Genomic DNA, 20,338 nt, shown 5'->3' with positions numbered 1-20,338 from the left:
CGTGTCCCAGTATAACACTTTAAAATAACGGTGTGTCATAGCAATGTTGGCTGCATTATGTAGAGATGATAGCAACATCCTCAAATTACTGTCCCAGGACATGCACACCGCTTACTCAAATCTATCTGCTTTTCTTATTTAGTGGGAGAGAGCCAGAGATGCCATGCAGAATCACTGTTTACCTACTTGCAAACAGGTGAGAGAAGAGCAAATGGAAAGATGTGGTTTGATAAGGACTTTGTGGAACTAACTCATCTAACTCTCATCATTTGGTACCAGCCAAAAATAAACAAAAGGATTATACCAACTTTTCCCTTAGGCTTGAATACAGGCAGTGATATACACTCTCTTTTCTAAGCATGCCAGGAAATCTGATGTTTGCTTCTCTTGAGTTTACACTTGTTTTAAGCCACACACATATCTAAAGTATTGTATATAAATAGTATATAAAATAAACAGTATTTTTTACAGTTACACTATGAAATCAAAACCTATGCAATAATTTTTTAGGGAAAAAATCATTGGCCGTGAGGAAGGGATCTAAAAAATATTACAAAGCAGAAAAACATAACGAAGACCAGGCAACCTGGGCAAAACTGGAAAGGCCACTAAACAGCCAGAACTGGAGATGGAAATCAGGCATGTTTGAGGGCTGCCAAACAGGTGCCTCTGGTAATTCATGATCAGTAGAGACTGTTCCATTGATAGATAGTGGTATTTTCTCTACCTGTTGTCACTTATAATCACCGAGGAGAGAAAACCAACTCTAGGTGGCAAGGTGTCCCACCTGTTTTCCACGCCTGTCTTTGACCAAACCAAGATGGCAAAGTGACGTTAGACAAATCCCTCCTGAAGTGTCTAAAGTAGATAAATATGCAGCATGTAGTGATTCACATACCACAAGAATGAGAATGTTTGCCCAGAAACATAGCAGATGGTGAGTAAAACATCTGGAGGACAATGAACGCTTATGTAACAGTATACAGTCGAGATTGCCCTTCGATACGCGAGCAGCTGAGTGGGTCTGAGCGGCTTGCTTCTGCACTTGCAGGCTGTTGCTATGGCATTTAAACCTTTCTGTTCAAGAATGATGTGAAGAAAATAGCAGATCTTTAATAGAAGGGCTCCCTGCATGATAAGGGTTAAGTTTCCATGTCAGGTGGGGGGGGCAGTAATCTTGCTTTTTATTTTTGATCCCGTATTTCTCTGCCATGAATCAGCAACATGCTTCTTGCCATTTGAAAATAACTATGCATTAAATTATATGTAGCATTGTGGACGCTTCGTTGCATCGACATCTGTGTAATTAGTAGTGGGGTGTACAGGAAACATAAAATGACATTTTATGTACACAAACAGATAATCATGGATCAATTTTAGCAGCCTGCAGTACTGTTACCTCATGCTTCATGCTAATTGACAAGGTTAGGCACCAGCAGTTAATGGGTCCTAGCTGACTGGTTCCGACACTACAGTTGCCAATAAATCTTCAAAGGATGTTATTAGGATAAAATCTTAACTATATTCCTAGTAGTAAGGTACTTTAGATTAGTGAAACTAATAATTTGAAAATGCTGTCATTTAAAAATGAAATTTATGTATTTTCTGCCTTTAAATACATTTTGTTTCATCAGATAACAAAACTATCTTGGTCTGTTTTGTTTTCTGTTTCTCGTAGCACACCGAGTGCTGCACCTAGCTGGCAGCTCTGCTGGGAGGGCTTTGTCAGAAGCAAAAAGTTTTTGCTGAAATTCCAATTTTAGTAAACACAATTTTATTCGTAATAGGTTTATAACATTAATTGGGACCTGTCATACTTGTTAGTGCCTCTCTGAAACATACCTTTAACAGAGAGATACAGAACGCTAAGAGAAAAACTGTGAGGAATAAGAAATTAGTAGCTGCCTTAAGGATTACATCACATAATCACTACACTAAAAGGGAATATTTTATCCCTCTTAACTTTCATATATAATATAAAGGATTGAGTCTTATCGCACAGACCTGCCACATAAACTTTTTGGACTCAGAGCAGATTTCCTGGAGAAAAAAAAAAATGAAACAAAACAAAAATCTACAAGCCTAGACTGTTTTAGGTATTTTTTTAAACTAAAAATCAAACAAAACAAACGAAAACAAAAAAAACCCCAAAATCCTATATGCACGGGGGTTTTTTAATTGACTTGTTTTGTTCAAATTTTTATGAACTTCATGCCAGCTTTTAGATAACCCTCTTCCACAGATGTCTGTCCAGGCTGGTAAACAAATATCGCTGTACGGTTTACCTCCGTTTTTAGGAGCGGCTTTGGGTTTCACTAGTGTGCTTTGTTACAGGAGCCCAGATTCTTTGCACAGTGCTGCTGATCAAACCTGGTGCCTGGAGCCATAGTCTTGCAAGGATCCTCCGAAAACTAGACCTAGAAAAATTCAGTGTGGTTGGAATGAAACACATACACCTGGAACCAGACATTGCCTTAGGACTCCTTTCTTCTGAAGTGAAACAGGTTTGTTAAGAAACTGGCAGGTCTGTGGCTACGCTTAGGTTTAGAGTGGGGAAATATGTTAGCTAGTGAATAGTCCATTCCTGAAAAAACCAAAAATTCCCATCCGGGATTTCTCAGTTGTTGTTAGAAGTGAGCTATATAGAACGATCAGATCTGTACCGGTATCAGACACAAAGAAAGCTGACATGCTGACGGTTTCTTTTATCGCATGCCATAAAGAAGCAGACCTGGTTTCTCTAAAACAGAAGTTTGGAGGACATGGGCAATACAGACCTCCCAGGAATCTGTTTAGTCGCTAATTTACAATGCTGACTCTTTAACTGCGAAACAGGTGTCCTCTCTTTCTTCCCCAAGGTCATTCCAGGTAGGGTACATCTAAGGAGCATACCACACACCCTGCACGTGTGCCTGGTTTTCCTTCCATGTGTTTAAACCCGGGAGCTGGGAAACATTCATTGCACTGCCAGAGAATGTATACCCCTGGAGCCCTGTTGCCTTCTATTACATTACATATACAGCTGAATCTTTGTTGCAGGGGCATGTGTTCAAGAGTCTGTAAAAATGACCTGCAAAGAGAGAAAATTGAGTTACTGTCATTTCTAATGTCTAATAGACAATAAAGAGGGTTCTTGAATCTTGGGGCGTTACAGGTTTTTGTTAGCTAAAATAGATTTATGTTTCTGCTCTTTTATAGCATTAGAAATTATTATTTTCCCAACCTGAAACATCCTGAGATGAGTGTAAAGATATTGTGAAAGCCAGGAAACTGAAAGCTGAGCATTTTAGAGGAGTTAGATTCCCCCTACCCTTGGAAAAAAAAAAATTCTTGTTATTTGATTGCTTTCATGAAGACCTTTAACCAATTAAATTTTACAGAAAACAAGCTTTTTAAATCAATATTGCTCTTGGGTTACGTTGGGAGAGTTTATAGCACTCTCTCGTAGAAATTCTTAATAGTCTTCCAGAAGAAGACAGGAACATGCCAGGACAGTGCTCTAACATAACCATCAATCAGGAACAATTAATGCCTTCTGCATGATAGCAAAGCAATGGAGCACAAGCATTTGATTTTAAAATATTTACAGACCATTGGTAAGAGGGATATAGTGGCTATTAGAGTCGATGGGGAAGTGCTTTCCAATACAGTTTGGATGTATTTGCTAAATACATCCATGTATCCAAATACACGGATATTTGCTAAATACAAAAATGCTTAGTTGATCATCTGAAACAGAAAACATTTTAAAAAATCCAAATGTCTACCTCGGGAAATAATGCAGATGTATGCAGGGTAAATTTGAAGAGAGGTTGTTTCATGGAAATTTTCTCTTGCTTGTTTTTGGAGTTCTCTAACACACTAGAGCAGCTGTTGAGCATTGATTTAGTTTCCTTGAAGAGCTGGTGACTAATGAGTTTAAAAATTACAGACTATTGGGTTTTTGTTCGGGGAAAAAAAAAGCAGGTTTTGAAAGTGAGAAAGCAGAGATAATAGACTGCCTTTGGCAAGGGGGAACGGACAGTAGGAAATGCTTTCTGCTGTACAGGGGCTCCTTCTCATTTTTAGAACACATCTGAAAGTCTTTCACTCATGAGGGCTGAAAAAGGCTGAGCTCCCGGGATAAGTAGGTAGATTTTCAAAAAGCCTCAGCATGCTTCAGGGACTGGGTTATTTTGAAAATCCGGCATGTAAGTTGTTACAATGGCAGCTGGTGGGGGCAGAACTATTTTTCACAGCTGAATTTCATATAAAGCATTTGAATTGGAGCGATGTTCATTGTTGATCTGTTTCTCAGTTTAGGAGACAACGGGATACAGTGCTGTTCTTAAAATGAGGCTCTTAATATGGAGGCAAATTGCTGAAATTTAGTATCTCCTGTTGAAGAACATGGAGCCAGTGTGTCTGACCCTTCTAGAAATTCTGTCCAGGGCTTTTAATGTCCTTCTCACCTGGAGCCTGATCCAAAATCAGTCTCCAAAAATCTCTAGAAAACTCCCATGTGCTCTGCGATGTGCCAGTTTGTTTTGCGTACATAGTACTTGATAGCAGATTTGGGTTTTATTCACTGGTAGCAAGACTACCTAGCATCTCCTTCCGCTTTCAAATGTATTTTTTACATGCACGTTGACAGATATCCTCAGCAGCATGATTTCAGACACATGATTGCTTTTTCAACTTAAATACTAACATTCAGCTTCTAAGTAGCTTTTGGCATTTGGCATACAATAAATAATGGACTGGTCTGCTGTTTGCTGAGGTTATCTAATCACAGGAGCCACGATAATACTTTTTATCTGAAGTTTAATAATAAAAACAAAAATTAAAGGTCAGGTAAATAGAGCTGACATTGCCTTCTCAGCTCCTGGCATGACCTGATGATGTTAAGACTGTGAGAAGCGACTGCTCCCAGAGGGAGTTCTGCCTGTGGAGGCTGTATCTCCTTTCTGCGCTTATCCAGCAGATCCAGTCCTGCAGAGATTCGCGGTTTTGGATGCTAGCTAGCAAGCTTGATTTTACAGTGGGAGCTGATCATGCTGTTGGGGTTTACCTGCTATGATTGCCTGCAGTAGCAGGTCACTGGACTCAGTAACTTGACGGATTCCCTCCAGTCCTATCTTGTGATTCTAACGGTAGAGGCAGAAGGAGAATTTTGCTGCTTTTTAATCCCGTTAGTCCTCCGGAGCCAGCGCACAGCTGGAACTTCCTCTCCGTGTGCATCAACAAAATTGCTCACTGAATTCAAGTCAGCGGCACATGTGCAATCTCGCCGCAGCTGCTCGGGTATCAGCAAGGACACGGTTTGAAGACGGTGCGGAGGCAGGATGTAAATAAAGGCATCATTTGGCTGGCAGAGTCTAGAGCGGATGTGAGGATCTATCAGAAGGAAAGAAGTCACCTTGACTCACTGACACCGTCGGTAGCAATTAGAAACAAAATCGTCTTTAACCCACAGTCTGCACGTTTGCTGGGGAACAACTGAAAGACAGGAACCAGAGACAAAAGGTTTTTGTTATGTAGATCTAAAAGCACTGTTTAGAAGCTCTGGAACAAAATAGTTTCATTTATTATGCTCTGTTTAACAGAAACTATGTCTTTGAACATTTTCTTTTGCAGATGTTTCTGACATGGATGAATGTTGGTATGTTATATCCAGTCCTTTTGAAAGTTCATGAAGTCACCATCACTGTTTTTCATCTCCCAAAGAGAAGGCCCTTAGAAAAGTGGATTATATACACATTTTTTAAACTAACAAAAATTTTCAAGCAAAAAGGGTTTATTTTGTATTACACAGAACTGAATGAATGTCAGAATTTTGCAGTATACTATGACATGCTGAAACTCTTCATCCTCATCTAAACAGAGCTCTCTTATCACAGGAGAGCCTGTGAAACTTTCCTGTACGTTTCGCATGTGCAGTCGTGCGCTGTGACTGACGTCCCAGGGTTTCCTTTGCCCTGCATTTGGAGGATTGACAAATATCACAACTTGTATCAAATCCCTTACATAACTAACCAATTTAAGAATGGGGGGCTTTCTCATGCATCATTTTGCATTTTCAAATACAGGGGAGAATGTCAGGATTGAGCCCGTGGTTTTCAATTTATAGCCTACTTCTTAGAAATGCAGTTTAGGAGGAATGCGAGTGAGAGAAGATTTGGGTCAAAGTCAGTGAATGGTTTCATATGATAGAAAAGCAAAAGAGGCCTTGAAGTATTTTATCTCCATATTTTTAAATGAAATGATGGGATTTTCTTTTGGAAATGTTTTATCTGCAGAATTGCCATATGCTGGTGCTTCTAGAAGATTAAAAAATAGAGGAATTAAAACCTTTAGGGGGCTGAATGATGTGATTCAGCTGAATCAAATGGGTTTTTTCCCCCTTGTTTTCATTTCCTCAAAAATTGGAAAAAAGTAAATAACCATGGGTTGGTTCAGCCAGCGAGCTGAAAATGCTGCTGTTTGTAAGCTGCACAGAACATACAGCGCTGGCATGGAGCTTCTCTGCGGCACGGGTGTTGCCGCACTGTGGAGTGCAGGGAGGCAGAGCTGGGTGCTCTTGCCACTTTATTGAGATGAAGGGGGCAGGAGGAGGCACCGTGACCTCAGGCTCAGTGGAGACATCTGCAACAAGCCTGGCTTTCCAAGGTTTTGCTTAATTAAAACAGTCAGCAAGGCTGTGAGTGCTCTGCTGCCCCTCGGTAGCCTTCTGCCCCAGGCACTTGCTACCTTTCCCTGTGCTTCTCAATCATTATGTCTGTCTCCAGCCTACAAATCAGACTCTTCTCACTGGTGCAATGGTTGCTAGTTATCATTACCACTCATCCGTAGTTAAAATAAAGATCCCAGGGTGTTGTGACCTGTACAGCCTCAGGAACATCTCTGCTCAGGAGTGGTCACAGGCTGAACTGGCGGCACTTGGAAAAGAAGCAGAGGTAGAGAATTTTGTCATGGAGCACAATGCATCAGTGGCAAAGCCCAGGAGGGTGAACTGTCTTCTTTCAGCCCCCGTCTAGTGCCCTGTCCTGAGCATCCTTGTTTTAAGCTTGCTATTTCTGTAGTCCTGATCCTAACTAGTGTATGACATTTTACCACCCTCTGGGAGAAGCTGGGCTGTAGCAGCAGGATGGGTGTGGGGGTCCTCCTTTTCGTGAATTCAAAAAGAAAAGTTCTGGTATTTGTAATCCATCATTTTATATCAGCAGAAGAATTAAATGTGGCTCCTTATCCCAGAGCATTTATGACCCTGTTGTTATTGCTAATGTCTGTTGGTTCCACCCTACCATATGTCACACTGAAGGTACTGTGAAAAGGGTATTGCATAAATCAAAAGTTCAGCAGTAGACAAGTAAACTGCAGAGTAGCAATTTGTTTTTGTCCTTACCCCCTGAAAATGAACTCCACCTCCAGTACCTAGCGTGTACAGATATGCAGAACAAGTCACAGCACAAGGCTTTTCTGTCTTTTAGAAACAGGATTTTGTTTCCTTTCTTACAAAAGGTTTTAGGAAATTACTGCTAAAGTTGTTCGTATGTGTAAAAACTACCATTGGCTGATCTATGACCATGGGGACTAAAACCACGAGCTGCTATGGCTTAAGTTCAGTGCTTAACTTTTTCTTTAGCTCTGCGTGGACTCAGGGTGGGAACTAGACCTCCTATTACCTGGTGGATGTCACAACAAATACCGGCTTGGCGGCCATGGTATATATCTGGAAGCTCTGCCTGCAGAGACCACTAGCACATATTTTACAAAGAGGAGAGAAAGCAAGGAGTAATGGCAGATCTGTTTGCTTCAAACAGGAATGGGTCTAGCCGAAGGAAAGCTGGGATGTACCCAGCGCTCACCAACACTGTTCATTATAACCTGTTCCATCTCTGTTATTTCTTTTCAGGATCCTGCTGTTTTAGAAGCTCATTGTACCTACCTTACCTCAGGCACTGCTCTCGTGCTGTGTCTTCAGAGGCCAAATGCCGTGAAGAAGCTGATAGATTTACTGGGACCAGAGGATCCTAAACTAGCCCAAGCACTAGATCCGTTCCTCTGGAGGGCTCAGTATGGCATCAGCACAGTCCAAAATGGATTTTACGGTAGGTTTTTGTAAAAGAAAAGTCTGAAGGCTCAGATATGCCAATGGAAAAAATATATTATGTACTGTTACCTCCTGCATTGTCAATACAGATCTGGCCTTGGCAGGCAGTAGAGACCGTTATTCCCTAGAAAGCTTTCATTTTTTTCTTGGTGGCTGAGCTCAGTATGTCTCAAGCTATGAAATATTCTCCCAGAAGATATGTTAAAAAAAAGTTTCTTCCCAGAACAGCCCTAGATCTGTCTTCCATCAGAACAGATTTCCTTTGATCTCTTCACTGCTTGGTCATTTTCTACTTTTAGCTTGGTTATTTTGTAATTATCCCCAAGAACCCATCTGTCTTCTATCTGCTTGTGAGTCCCCTCCTGATAACTTCATAACCCATTGGCCAACTGCAACCAGATTTCACAGAGGGATAAAAGACTCCAAGATACTGAGTTCCTGTAACATCTCAAAACATTAATGACCGGCTAGAAAGAGGTGATCAAAAATTGCTCTCGCTGAGGAAAGCAGGTAAACTCAGCTGTTTTCCATTCGGAGAGGCTCTTGCCAGCTGGCACATCAGCAGAGGCACACCAGCTGGTCAGCATCCCCAGTGTGCTGAACCAGTCACAGTTCATCTGCCAGCAGGGAGGGAACTAGGATGTTGCAGTGTGTATGTGGGGTGGGTGGGATGACAGATAGCCGAGAGTGTGGGTGAAGGATGGGAAAATGGGAAGTATTGCTGGAGAGAGTGGCCTATAGAGAACCAAGGGTATTGCTGGAGGGGGCCTGGGCTATTGCCACAAGGAGGGAAGGATGTAATTCAAAAATTCATGAGGAATTAAGCATCATTAGTTCACTGCCCATGAATAGTGTTTTTTCCTCAGTGTGGTACTGATTGTGCTGTATGTAGTTAAGGGAGTATAGAAATAATAAAAGCAGGTGAGGCAAGCAGGCACTATATGCCTTCAGGTTCCAGAAGAACTTTCCTGTCAAGATCCATTGGATTATTTGGCTCTTTCTGTTGTATTCTGTGCTGTCAAATCACTCCCTCTTTTCGTTCATATCAAGTGGTCTTTTGAGGAGAACTGGTAGGGGATGAAGTAGCCACCATGTACAGCTTGGGGAAGAGAATCAATCCCTTAATGTAGAATCTTTTTTTATCAGATATGATCATAATCCTTAGGACCAAGACTAAACTGAGAGAGAGATCTCCCTGTGGTTACTCACAGGATCTCATTCGTGGGAGTGGCTAAAGAACAGGATCTACCTACACAAAAGAAATGGTCAGGGCTCTTCAGCCAATACTTTTCCACTATCAGCCTCTGCTGCTTTTGCTCTTAAGATTAATGGATTGCGTATCCAGGTTGCCTTGAGAATGAGAATGCATCAGTCATGGCTAAGAATGGGTGATACATACCCAAAACTTAAGATACCCATGCTATGGTTAGAGCATCCCTAGCATAACTCAGTTAAAGATTAGTTTATATTAGCAAGAGAGGCTGAGTCCCATCCTGTCTTTCGCTGGGAGTCACAGAGAACTCACTGTGTTAGAGAAACCCTCAGATGTTTCTCTAACATCTAACCCTGCTTAGGGATTTCCTTCAGATCCCTGCTTTCTTCTAAGACTGGGCTGAGCACAGAGCTGAACTAGTTGGCCACCACCTGCCCTCTGAGACCAGATTGTGCGTTATGTTGGAGCCAGCTATATAGCTGGCTCACAAAGCCATCCTTGCACACATTCAAGGAAAATGGATGCAGTTGTAGCTAATGTACTCAGTAATTCTGACTCAAGAATCTGATCCAGCTGCTGTGCCAGGGAGGTGTCTGTCCATAAGGAAAGGAGTGTTCATAACCCCTTGCACCTCCAAGAGCTTGCCCTCCAATAAGGGTGAAACATTTACCTACAAGTTAAGCAGGAAGAGCTTAATCATTGCGTGAGTAATCATTTGGGGGACTGTGGAAGACCATCTTCCTTTCCTAGGAGGGAATACCAAGTTTTCTCAGTTTTGCTCCAGCTGAGGAGGATTTCTAGTTAATGCCATCTTGCTGAAGTAGAGCAAACTCTAGCTGTGTGTTTCCTCCCGAAGTGACTGGGGAAATTCAAGTAAGATGAAGACCAGGTTCCAGTGATACGGTCGAACCAAATAATGCAGTTTTAATACTCTGAGGCTCAGCTACAGAGGTAAACCTGCAGTCCTGTCATCTCTTCTGGGTCTTATGAAGTCATTGTATAGTGCTTTTTCTTGAACCCAAAGAGCTCTTGCACATGCATCTTATACAGTCTCACACCTTGAGCAAAGCGAGGGTAAAATGTTGCTAGCTTTGGGAGCATTTGTGTCCTCTGTAATAGCATCAATGATTTAAACAAGGAAGATTTGACAGAGAGGTACATAGAGGATACAGCATGACTTACACACTGGTGACTTACACAGTCTTAGGATTGTAAACTACTGCATTAAGGACTCTGGCTATACAATACCTAGAATTATGAAGTTCTAACGGGGCTGAGTGCTCTAAGAGCAGTAAGACATGATTCTTTGAATGGGTAGCCTGCAAAGGTGGTAATATTTCAGAGGATATTTGCGTTTTGTGTATTGGTATCCCAGGAGTATGAATCTGTGCCAGCACATTGACAATCTATCTGAACTCCAGTTATATAGAAATAGCTTTTCCTTCTCTAACAATTTCCACCCACAAATCTCAAAACATTCTGAGTAGTGCTTTATAACACTGTTGCTTTATAGGGAAATATTCAGGTGCTAAGCCTGGAGGGACCTCTCAAGTCACTGAGTTCAGTTAATTCTCTCACAGACAACCCCATCATGTATTCCCTTTCATAAGCATCCACCCCAGTTGGATGGTTGTTACAGAACTTCACTGCTCTGATAGCTAGAAATCTTCTTACATTTTCAAACTTAAATATAGTCATATACAGATTGTATCCATTTGTTCTTGTGCCAATACCTGTACTTTAATGTTAAGTAGTTCTTTTTTCTTCTCTGACCTTTTCCACCCTGATGTGTTTACCAGAAATCAGATTCCTTCTCAGCTTTGTGTCATGTTGGGTCAAACAAGCCAAGGTCTTTTAGCTTTAACCCTTTAGATGATTCTCCATTCCTTCTGTGATCCTCACATTCTTTCTCTGTACCTGTTCCAGTCTCCGTTTACCTTTTGTGACCACAGGTGAACAGAAAAATACACTGCTATCAGCAATGTCTCATACTAATTCTGATTTCTGTTGTAAATCAGAGCCCCCAGCATATTTGAGGCTTACATTATTGTTACTAAGCACAGTTGTTTTACTAACCAGTAGCTCCTTCCTATTCCATAAGGCCAGCCTGATGTGATCCAGAAGCAAGGGAACAACAATGGGGGACTAGAGCTGGTATTGAAGAGTTTCACAGGCTCCTTAACACGATTCCCTTGACTACACTGTTAGGAAATAGAAGGAGTCTCGTTCACATGAAGAACAAGCTGAGCGATAATAGGACAGAATCAAAATACCAAGAAGGCGATGGAACTTTTCTAAATATAATGGTTTTAAATGTTTGCTATTACTGTACAGAACAGCTGGCCTTTAAAGCAATTACTTCAGTAAGTTGCACATCATCAATCTCTCAGAAAGATGAGTGTGAGTCTAGAGAATGTTTAATTCATGGCCTGAGAGAATCTTCTCATTGTATTTATCTCTCAGGCTCCAAATCCTATCAAATAGCTGTCCGGGATATGAAGCTGTTTTTCCCAGAAGGGCTGTGCTGCGCTGAGTGTCAGACATTAGAGGAGGAAGAGGTAGGATTCTGCCCTTTCCTGAGAAGTATCCTGCTGTGTCAGAGCAATGGCTTTGGCCCTGCCATCCCATGACTTCTTTCCTATTATGCTTTAGATAATGCTTTTTTTGCTGTGTCTCACCAGCTGCCGAGTTTTGCTTCTCCTGTGGATGTTCCTACCACAATGTGCTAACTTTGTATTGACCCAGACAGTCTCGGTGGAAAAGTGCTTTTTCAGATATGTTTGTTCAGTAACCCGTGCCGTAAATTCAGGAGGGCTCAGGGCTCATACTTCAGAAGCACTGCCCTATTTGTGTGACAAGGGTGTTGTCCCTTGTGCCCTGCCAGCAGAGGTACCAGTCCACAGCAATGAAAAGGGCGGGGCCGTCTCATGTAAGACATCTCATGCTGTAAAGTACAGGCAGTTTACAGAGCTGCTGGGTGCCGGCATCCTTCCCTGCCCACAGACAGAGGCATAAAGACTTGAACTCTTGCCTCTTGGCTTGCATTGTAGGCAGTGCGGAGAAGCCTACCAGTACTGGTGTGGCCCGCTCCTGCTCGTCTGGCCCTTCACACTATGTAGCTGCTGGTCTCTGATTCAAACCACTGTAATTTGCCAATGGCTAAAATGAAACAATATCTTTCCAGTTCAACTAGTTTTGTATGTCATTTCCACTCTGATTGTTTTCATCTCAAAACCAGAGTTTGAAATGATTGGGTTATGCCCAATGAAGAGAGAGGTTTTTGAGCCTTGCTATGTCCACATGGCACAGAGGTGACCCAGCTGAGTTTAGTCCAAGGAGATTAGCTCTGGAACTGGAAGCAGCTGGCCACATCTGTAATATGCTTTGCTAATGTGGATGCCCTCCCTCTGCAACTCAGTCCAGAGCATCGTGACTGCGCTGTGCTGGGACATGTGGATGTGCCAGTTCATTCAGAGACAGAAGGGAGCCGCTACACATCAGTGTGGCACTGGATAAAGTTGTCTGGCCTTGAAAAGCTGGGAGCAGAGACCTTAGAAAGGTGTCTGGATGTAGGACCTTTAAAAGGATGACAAGATGTCATACTGAATTAAGCCTCAATAAAAAAAGAACGCATGCAAAATGTTCTTGTATCTCCAGACAAGCAGGTGTTTTCTAAGCTGGCAATTACAGAAGTACACAACACCAAAAAAAGCTTCACAGCTTGCCTGAGTCAATTCTTAAGAAGTGTTACCCTTTCTGATTAGGTAATGGTGCTCACATGACTTGCCTCTCTCTCCCTCCCTTCCCTCCTGCAGATCTATAACCTGAAACGTGACCCCATAGTCAGTTTGGAAATCAACAAGCAGCGCAAGATCATAAAACGTGAAACAGGAGGGCAACTCAATTTATTGGGCTCTGAGCAACCATGCGATCTTGGTAAGGAAATGCATAACTCTCGTTATAGATTGAGACTGTTATTGATTAATTGGACAGCAAGACAAACCATCTGGTGGCAGCAAGATTTGGTATTGATGTCCTTTCAGAAGGGAGAGACAGCTCTGAGCTGCAAAGAACAGCTCCAGTGGAGTCCAGCCATTTAACTGTTTACCTGCCAGGCCTTTCCACTGGCAGTGCTTTCATGAGTTTAAATACAGGGCCGTTCAGAGGTGCTGATCTTATCACCTGCGGAAGAACAAACACTTTCAACACAGCTAGCGTAAGCAACAGCGCGCATTTCTCTGCTGAAATTTTACAACGCGTTTCAACACCAACTTGGCCACGGTGGTTTGCATGTCCATTCAAAGCCTGCCACAGGAGAGGCCAAGACACTGTAGCGATGGGCATTTATGAGACGTTTCGTTCTGTGAGTAGATAAATAACAATTTATGCAGGGAGTGCTGTTGGCAGCGTGGACATCTAACTCTCGGGAACTGGGCTGAGATCTCATTCAATTCCCACTAGCTGCTGAACAGCTGCCAGCTCAAAATGACTTTCAGTTGTCGCTGGTCTGACTTTGATTTGAAGTCAAAGCTTCAGCAAGCCTGTCAGTTCCCTCAGATGCCTACAGTTTCTCTGGGCTTTTCTGTAGATTTTACTTGATAGGCATGTATACAACGCAGGCTGTGATGCAGCAGCATACATGTCAGGAGTTGTAACTAACACATGGGGATGCTTCCACGTTGGGATATTGTGGATTGATCCCAAGCCTTTATAAACAAGCAGCGACCAGGTAGAGCATCCCTGTGGATCTCTCCACACTGTGGAGCAGATGTGTTTAGAACCGGGTCATTCTCATTCCTGTAGCTTGAATTCTGATGTGACTGGCAAGCGGGAGGGTGGGCAGCTGAGAAAATGTTCCTGTCCTACACCTGATTGCTGCAGTTGTTAATCCCAGCAGTAAAACCACAAGATTGTTGTGGACTGGCAGACGAGTATGATAAAAATGCTACAGAATTACAGACCGTCAGCTCCCACCTAAAACCCTTACTGATACAGGACTTCTGGGCATTGACCCCATACCAGCAGGTGCAAGGAGGATGGTGGTAAGCCAAGGGCTCCGCATTAATGACAGCATAGCTGCCTGGTAGGCACCACGTCACTTTTGTGTAGGGGATCTCTGAAGGAGGATTTTTCCCAAGGTAATGAGCAATGAATTCTTTCCACTGTCTTATGTTGGCTTTGGGCTATGCCCTACGCATGCTTCATGGTCGTTACAAAAATCACAAATCCTCAGGCAAGCTCCTTTTCTTACATTGCACACTAATATATCAGAGATTGACTGCATGAAGGTTTAAGACTTAACTGATGCCTGCGGTGAGGGGTGAGGCCTATCTTGAAACGTTACTGACATTCCCAAGCCGTTGTATGAGTCCTGAAACAAGAGATTGGCAACTGTGTGTGTGTAACAGCAGCTTTTTGAGATGACCAGGCTGTTCTGCATGTAGCTGTCTGACCTTCTCGTCTGGGTAGCTGCAGAGATGTGATCACATCATTGTGTTTCCTGTATGTCAGCTCAAGCTGTGTTCAGAGCACAAAGCTGCAGTGAGAGGAGACTTGCAGGTGTTCCCAGTCCAAAATATCCTGTGTTGCTATTGCTGACAGGCAGGGTAGTTCCCCCAACAACTTACTGCACGATGGGAAAGGGCCAGGCCTGTAGCACAGGTCTGCTGTGACTGAAGTGCTTCTTGATTTTTAGAAGAGATTGCAGAAAATAAAATAAAAGAAATAGCTTGTTGTGGGGAGAGCACAAGTATTCTGCAAGCTTTGTACAGCCCAGTGTTGGGAGCAAATCTCAAAATATGTGCCCCTAATTTCCTGCTGCATGAGGATCTCTTTGCTTTGAAGATGTCTAAGCAGAGTAAAAAGGAAAACAGTGTTCAGCCCTGATGTGTTTGTGTCTCAGAAAATGTATTTCAAAGAGTTAGTGTCCTGGAAAAGCAAGTACACGTGATCTCTGAACTGTCAGGCACAATATAGTAAGCGCCTCCAGCAAGGCAGACCCATCGTTCACTTTATGGTCTCATCTTGAACACTAGAGGTAGCTCTTGCACACAAAGAAACCTCTCCTTTCACCAAATAATTGTCACAAAGCTGCTGCCTAATGGACACACAGATTTATCATGAGGAAAATATGAAATACATTGTCTTATGTATGCTGATGAGAATTACATTTTGGATTATAAAAGCAGCTGGATTAACAGATTTCTTTGCTTGGAAGAAATTAAATGGAATAGTATCTCCTGTAGCAAACCAGCAGCTGTCCTTGTCTGACTCCTGAAATGGGGTCACTACTGCTGTCTTGTGATCTCCAGATACATACACGTAGGCATACAGCAGTTGGGCAGTTCAGGATGAGCAATTGCATCTGTGAACATCCCAAACGATATAACAATGCCTGAGAGCCTCTGATCTTCCAGTTACTTGTCTGTGGCAGGGAAGAATTACTTAGGGGACTAGCAGTTGAGGGGGGTAGATATAAAATAAGCATCTGTTGTGTTTTGATCTTTTCCCATCAGATCGGCCATTGCTTGATAACCTCTGCCAAACCACTTGCTTCGTATTGCCTGGGATAATCCTTCGGGGTTCAGAGCACCCACCTTATGTCGAACTGCTTGATCAGCTTATTGGCAAAGATTTCACAGTGACTGGAGTACGCCTCACTGTCCTGGATGGACCACAAGCTCACTGCATCTCTGAGACACTAAGCAGGGCAAAGTGCAGTGTTGCAGCAAAGGTATGAAACAGCTGGAGTTGTGCTTTGCTTCCAGCCTTTCAGTTATAAGAATGTTAGGTGTTATCTGTAATAAGAACAGGTAAGATCTTTTCAGGTTGTGATTTTTTAAACTGACAGCATCCCTTTGAAGTACCTCTGTATAGAATAGCAATTACATCTAGCATCCAATTAGTCTAAGCACTACTTTCTTCCCCTGCGGTTCCCCTGAGGACGCCATCCCTCTGCACACGGGAATGTGCACAGCTCTCTAGGAAGGACAAAGCGAATCAGCGTGTGGGAAGGAGAGCCATGGCAGCGGCACTGCTCTCCTGGCGATGGAAACACTTCCTCCTGTCAGAGATGAATTGCTCTGGGCAGAGCTGGCACGTTTCCAGAAGGGTCTGGCACTGCTGAGCCAAAGGTGAACATTACAGCATTTGCTTTCCTTTGCCAGAAGAGAGATGGGCTCCTTCAAGTACAATATCTCAACATTTACCGTTATCTCCGTATTCCTGCTTCCAGCAGACTTAGTGACTGAATAACACACCTAAGTAGCCTGCTTATTTTCACTCTGAGAGAAGGGAACAGGAATAATAGCATGCCATAGGAGCGGGATAGCTAACAGTTCAGACATGATACTCTTTCGATTTGAAAGGGTCTGTTGCTTTGTGACTCTCATCCCCTCACACAGCACACAAGCAGTTATCTGTACTGTCAGCGGTTCGTCAGTGAGGCTTACATACTTATTTAAGTGGATAGCAACACTAAAGCTCTGTTCTTCCCTCTCTTGTAGTGTTCCCTCTTAATGGATGGTTTGTGTCTGGTGCTAGCAGCACAGCGAGACAATGCGGTCATTTGCTTCGACTCCCTGCTGGACAGGTAAGTGAGGACAATATCGCTTTAACAGCGCTGTCTCAGCCCCCTGCTAGAGAGCTTGTGATCTGAAGGAGGGCAGCTGACTTTCTTCTCTGTAATTCACTTCCAGTTCAGACTCCCATGAGGTCAGGTGCCACTCAAAGGCAACCCATTCTTCCTAAGTTATGTTGCTGTTAATGGGTCAATACCTCAGAGTGTTCCCCAGTTTCAAAGTCATGTGTCCTATACTCAGGACCTTAAATACTGAGTTGTGTTGTTTGTTAAGGACTTGGAGTGTCTGTGAGGCTTGGTGGCGTGGTTCCACGAATACAGGGAATTCTCTGAAATAAGGACTCACATTGGGAATAGACCTGCTGAATCAATAAAATTCCTAGGAGAAATATCTTAGCAGATTCTATGTTTGCTTTGAAAAAAAAACCTTAAAATAAATGCCAGACAGCAAAATCAAAAATTAGTCTCTTAAATAAATCACCAGAAATGCTGGGTAGAAGATGTATGAGCCTGGTAAAACAAACAGAACCCCTCTACAGGGACTGATTAGTGAAATAGAATGATTATCAGGCCAATTAACCCACTGTTCCCCAGAGGGAAAGTTTCCTTGCACAGGGGCTGGTATTTGGCAATGCGATGTGTAATTCATGCACATGGTTTCCTCTGGGAAAGGAAGCCAAGAGAGGTTTTTTTCTGACACATTTGGTATAGAGCAGTCCAGCAGCCACACCGATAAGACTGTTGTGACTTTGGCTGTACCATCTGGAGGACTTCCAGGTAACACTGTCAATGGGACAGGAATAAGGAATTCAAGGATGCTGGACTTTACAAGCATCAAGGGGGTCAAATCTGAACATCCAAGTTGGTAGACACCTTGGAGTTCTCGTACGTTGATGAAATGCTACGATGCTCGGTCACAAGGCCACACCTGGGAAGAATAGTTGGAACAAATTTCATCGGTAACTTTTCAAAATGTTTTTAAGCTCATGACAAAATTTAGATACTGCTCCCATTCATTTAAAATCACACCCTTGGGAGCCAAATCCCAAACTTTTCACCCTGCAAGTTACAGCACTAAGGGGAAGCAGAGAGCAAGTTACCAAAGACCTTTCTAGTGAGTTTTCTCCCATTTTTTCCCTGGTTTACAGGGAAAAAGTGAGCTGTTGGGAACCCCAGAGATCACTGCTGAAGGTAGTTCTGGGAGAGTGGCTGTCAGCAGTGCTGGCAGCCAATACAAGATCCACCACCTCTTTATTTTCCCCAGGCTTTTGCTCATCAGAGTCATGGGTGCTGCATAACAAGATCAGCTGCGACCCAGAGCTTCCCTCTTCTGTAGGCTTAACTCGATATGTTTTAAGATTGCCAGTCTCAAGGCAGCACCCCCAGAGCAAACCTCGCAGTGGCTTCTAACTGCCATTCACAGTGAGCCGATGGGCTGAGAAGGAAGCGGGGAGGAATAGGTGCCAGTCTCAGCTGTGTCTTTCACCCCTCATCCTGGTCTGTGCCAGTATGGCTCTCTGTACAAAGGATAAACTTCCTTGCCGAACTGCAAAATACATGTGCATAAATTATGGCTGTCAGGAGGCACTCCCAGATGGCAGGATCCACTCTGCCTCTTACCCCAGTGCCAGAACTAGTGATCATGCAGCCATTTAAAACCAGCTCTACAAAAAAAATATTTGCCTTCATGATCGATGACACTTGTGGAAGGGAGGGGCAGCAAGGTGTGCCCAAGGATGGGGAGGAGGGGAGGCAGTGATCCTTGGGTAGATCAACTTTAGCCGACAGTAAACTCATAGCCTTATTGTATCGTAAGCCATCATAATGTTTAAAATCAACTTTGCAAATATCTTTGAAAACCCAGCCTGACTTAACTAGTGTCTCATAAGGACACTTCATGCTAAGACATCTTCATTGCCTAGTTTATAAACATTTCAAAATAACATCTGAGGTTAATTACACTTATGACTCCGTCAGCAGGAGCCACGTGACCTTTCTTGTACTGAGTAAATCACTGTATATTTATTTCACTCTTACTGCCACGGCCCAGGATTTCAATACCTGCACAGGTTCTGGCCTGCATTTCAGCTGCATTGCTGAAGCACCATGGTGGAAGAGATTATTTTACGGCCCTGGGAGTTGATTCACAGCTGAGCCACATTACTTAGGCTTTGTGCCATGGGGAGAAACGTTGCCATCTGTATGGAAGCCTAGGATATGATGTCAGAGATGGGCTGTGATAAGAAGGAATCAGGTGTTGAGAGAAACTATGCGGGCTTTGCTAGTATAACTGCTCGTAGTTCAGAGCCTATTAAAGCTTTCCTAAGCCAGCTCTAGCAGTGGCACATCAAGGAGAGACATTCAATCACTGGAGGATGTGCTGTGCAGAGCAGTTGCCTTAAAGACAGACACAGACCCTCATAACTGTGTAGTGATTATTGTTCAGCAGCAGCAGTGCCCACTGTCCGTTCTCCGGACATCTATGAAGGCATTATTTCTGCACCAAAGGGCAGGAAGAACAGAGAAGGGGACAAAATTTATGTAGGTGGGGGCACAAAAGCAGCCTGTGAGCTTGATTGACTGCAAAGAGTGGAGCCAAAGTGAGAATCTGGGAGGGTGCCAAGGGCAACTCATAGGGCAGAGTGAAGTAAGTGTTTGGAAGAGGTGAGGGGAAGCTGAAGCACAGCCTAAGAGCAGTGGGGACTGGGGGTGGGGGGAGAATCCAGAGAAAAGTGACACAACCCTATCCGCAGATAAGAAAAAATGATGTGAGACACTTACCTTTCTTGTTCTGTCAGCATCCGGTTGCCTGGACCTCCAGTATAAAGCATTTGAATTTTCCCTGTCATAACTTGTTTTTACAGCCAGATTTCCTAGCTGCAGGGTGGCAGAGGGAAGATTCAAAGCGACTCCTGGAAGAAAGGCATGCTCTGCTTTTTATGCGTGACAAACTAGATTTAGCTACGTTAATAGGTGATACTGATTTAATAGCGATTACTCCTCTGTAGTTATTTGAGCTTTTAAAAAGTACTTTCAGATGCCCGTAAGGTTGTTAGGGCCTAACTATATTGTGCACGGTCTTTAGGAACTCACCTGGTTAATGTGGTACTGAACCCGGTAAGCAGTGTTTGACTAAAGCACGCCGAAAACCTAGCTGCATCAGAAGAAAATCGGGGTGTAGACTAGGCCTTATACCTTCCTGGTTTTAGACAATGTAATGCAATCAGAACAAAAGTCAAGTGTTTAGGAGCTTAGCTGGATGTTATTCTCTCTGATGAAACATTCTTACCAAGTGTTAATTGCTGTTAGCAGGGAGTGATGTTATCCCTATAGGAAGCTCATCTCTGGGAGCTTTGGAGGGAAAGGAGGTGTAGAAATCAAAAAATGAACACACGAGATGTAAAATCTCGGAGCTGTTGAAAACCACTGAAGGGAAAACTGTTGCCAAGCGCAA

At 43.1% G+C, this 20,338-nt stretch overlaps 1 protein-coding gene across 1 annotated transcript in view; it reads left to right on the top strand.

Moving 5' to 3' along the window:
* CUNH16orf71 (chromosome unknown C16orf71 homolog) overlaps positions 1–20,338 on the top strand; it is a 98,431-nt gene that overhangs the window by 67,845 nt on the left and 10,248 nt on the right. Inside the window, exons 8-11 of the mRNA XM_019471573.1 lie at positions 12,356–12,449; positions 13,121–13,241; positions 15,821–16,038; positions 16,811–16,896. Coding sequence (XP_019327118.1) covers positions 12,356–12,449; positions 13,121–13,241; positions 15,821–16,038; positions 16,811–16,896 — 519 coding nt within the window. The remainder of the gene's footprint in view (positions 1–12,355; positions 12,450–13,120; positions 13,242–15,820; positions 16,039–16,810; positions 16,897–20,338) is intronic.

The sequence above is a fragment of the Aptenodytes forsteri genome, unplaced genomic scaffold (genome assembly GCF_000699145.1).
Source record: "Aptenodytes forsteri isolate BGI_AS27 unplaced genomic scaffold, ASM69914v1 Scaffold26, whole genome shotgun sequence".
NCBI lineage: Eukaryota > Metazoa > Chordata > Aves > Sphenisciformes > Spheniscidae > Aptenodytes > Aptenodytes forsteri.
This window is presented reverse-complemented; position numbering and strand designations above follow the sequence as displayed.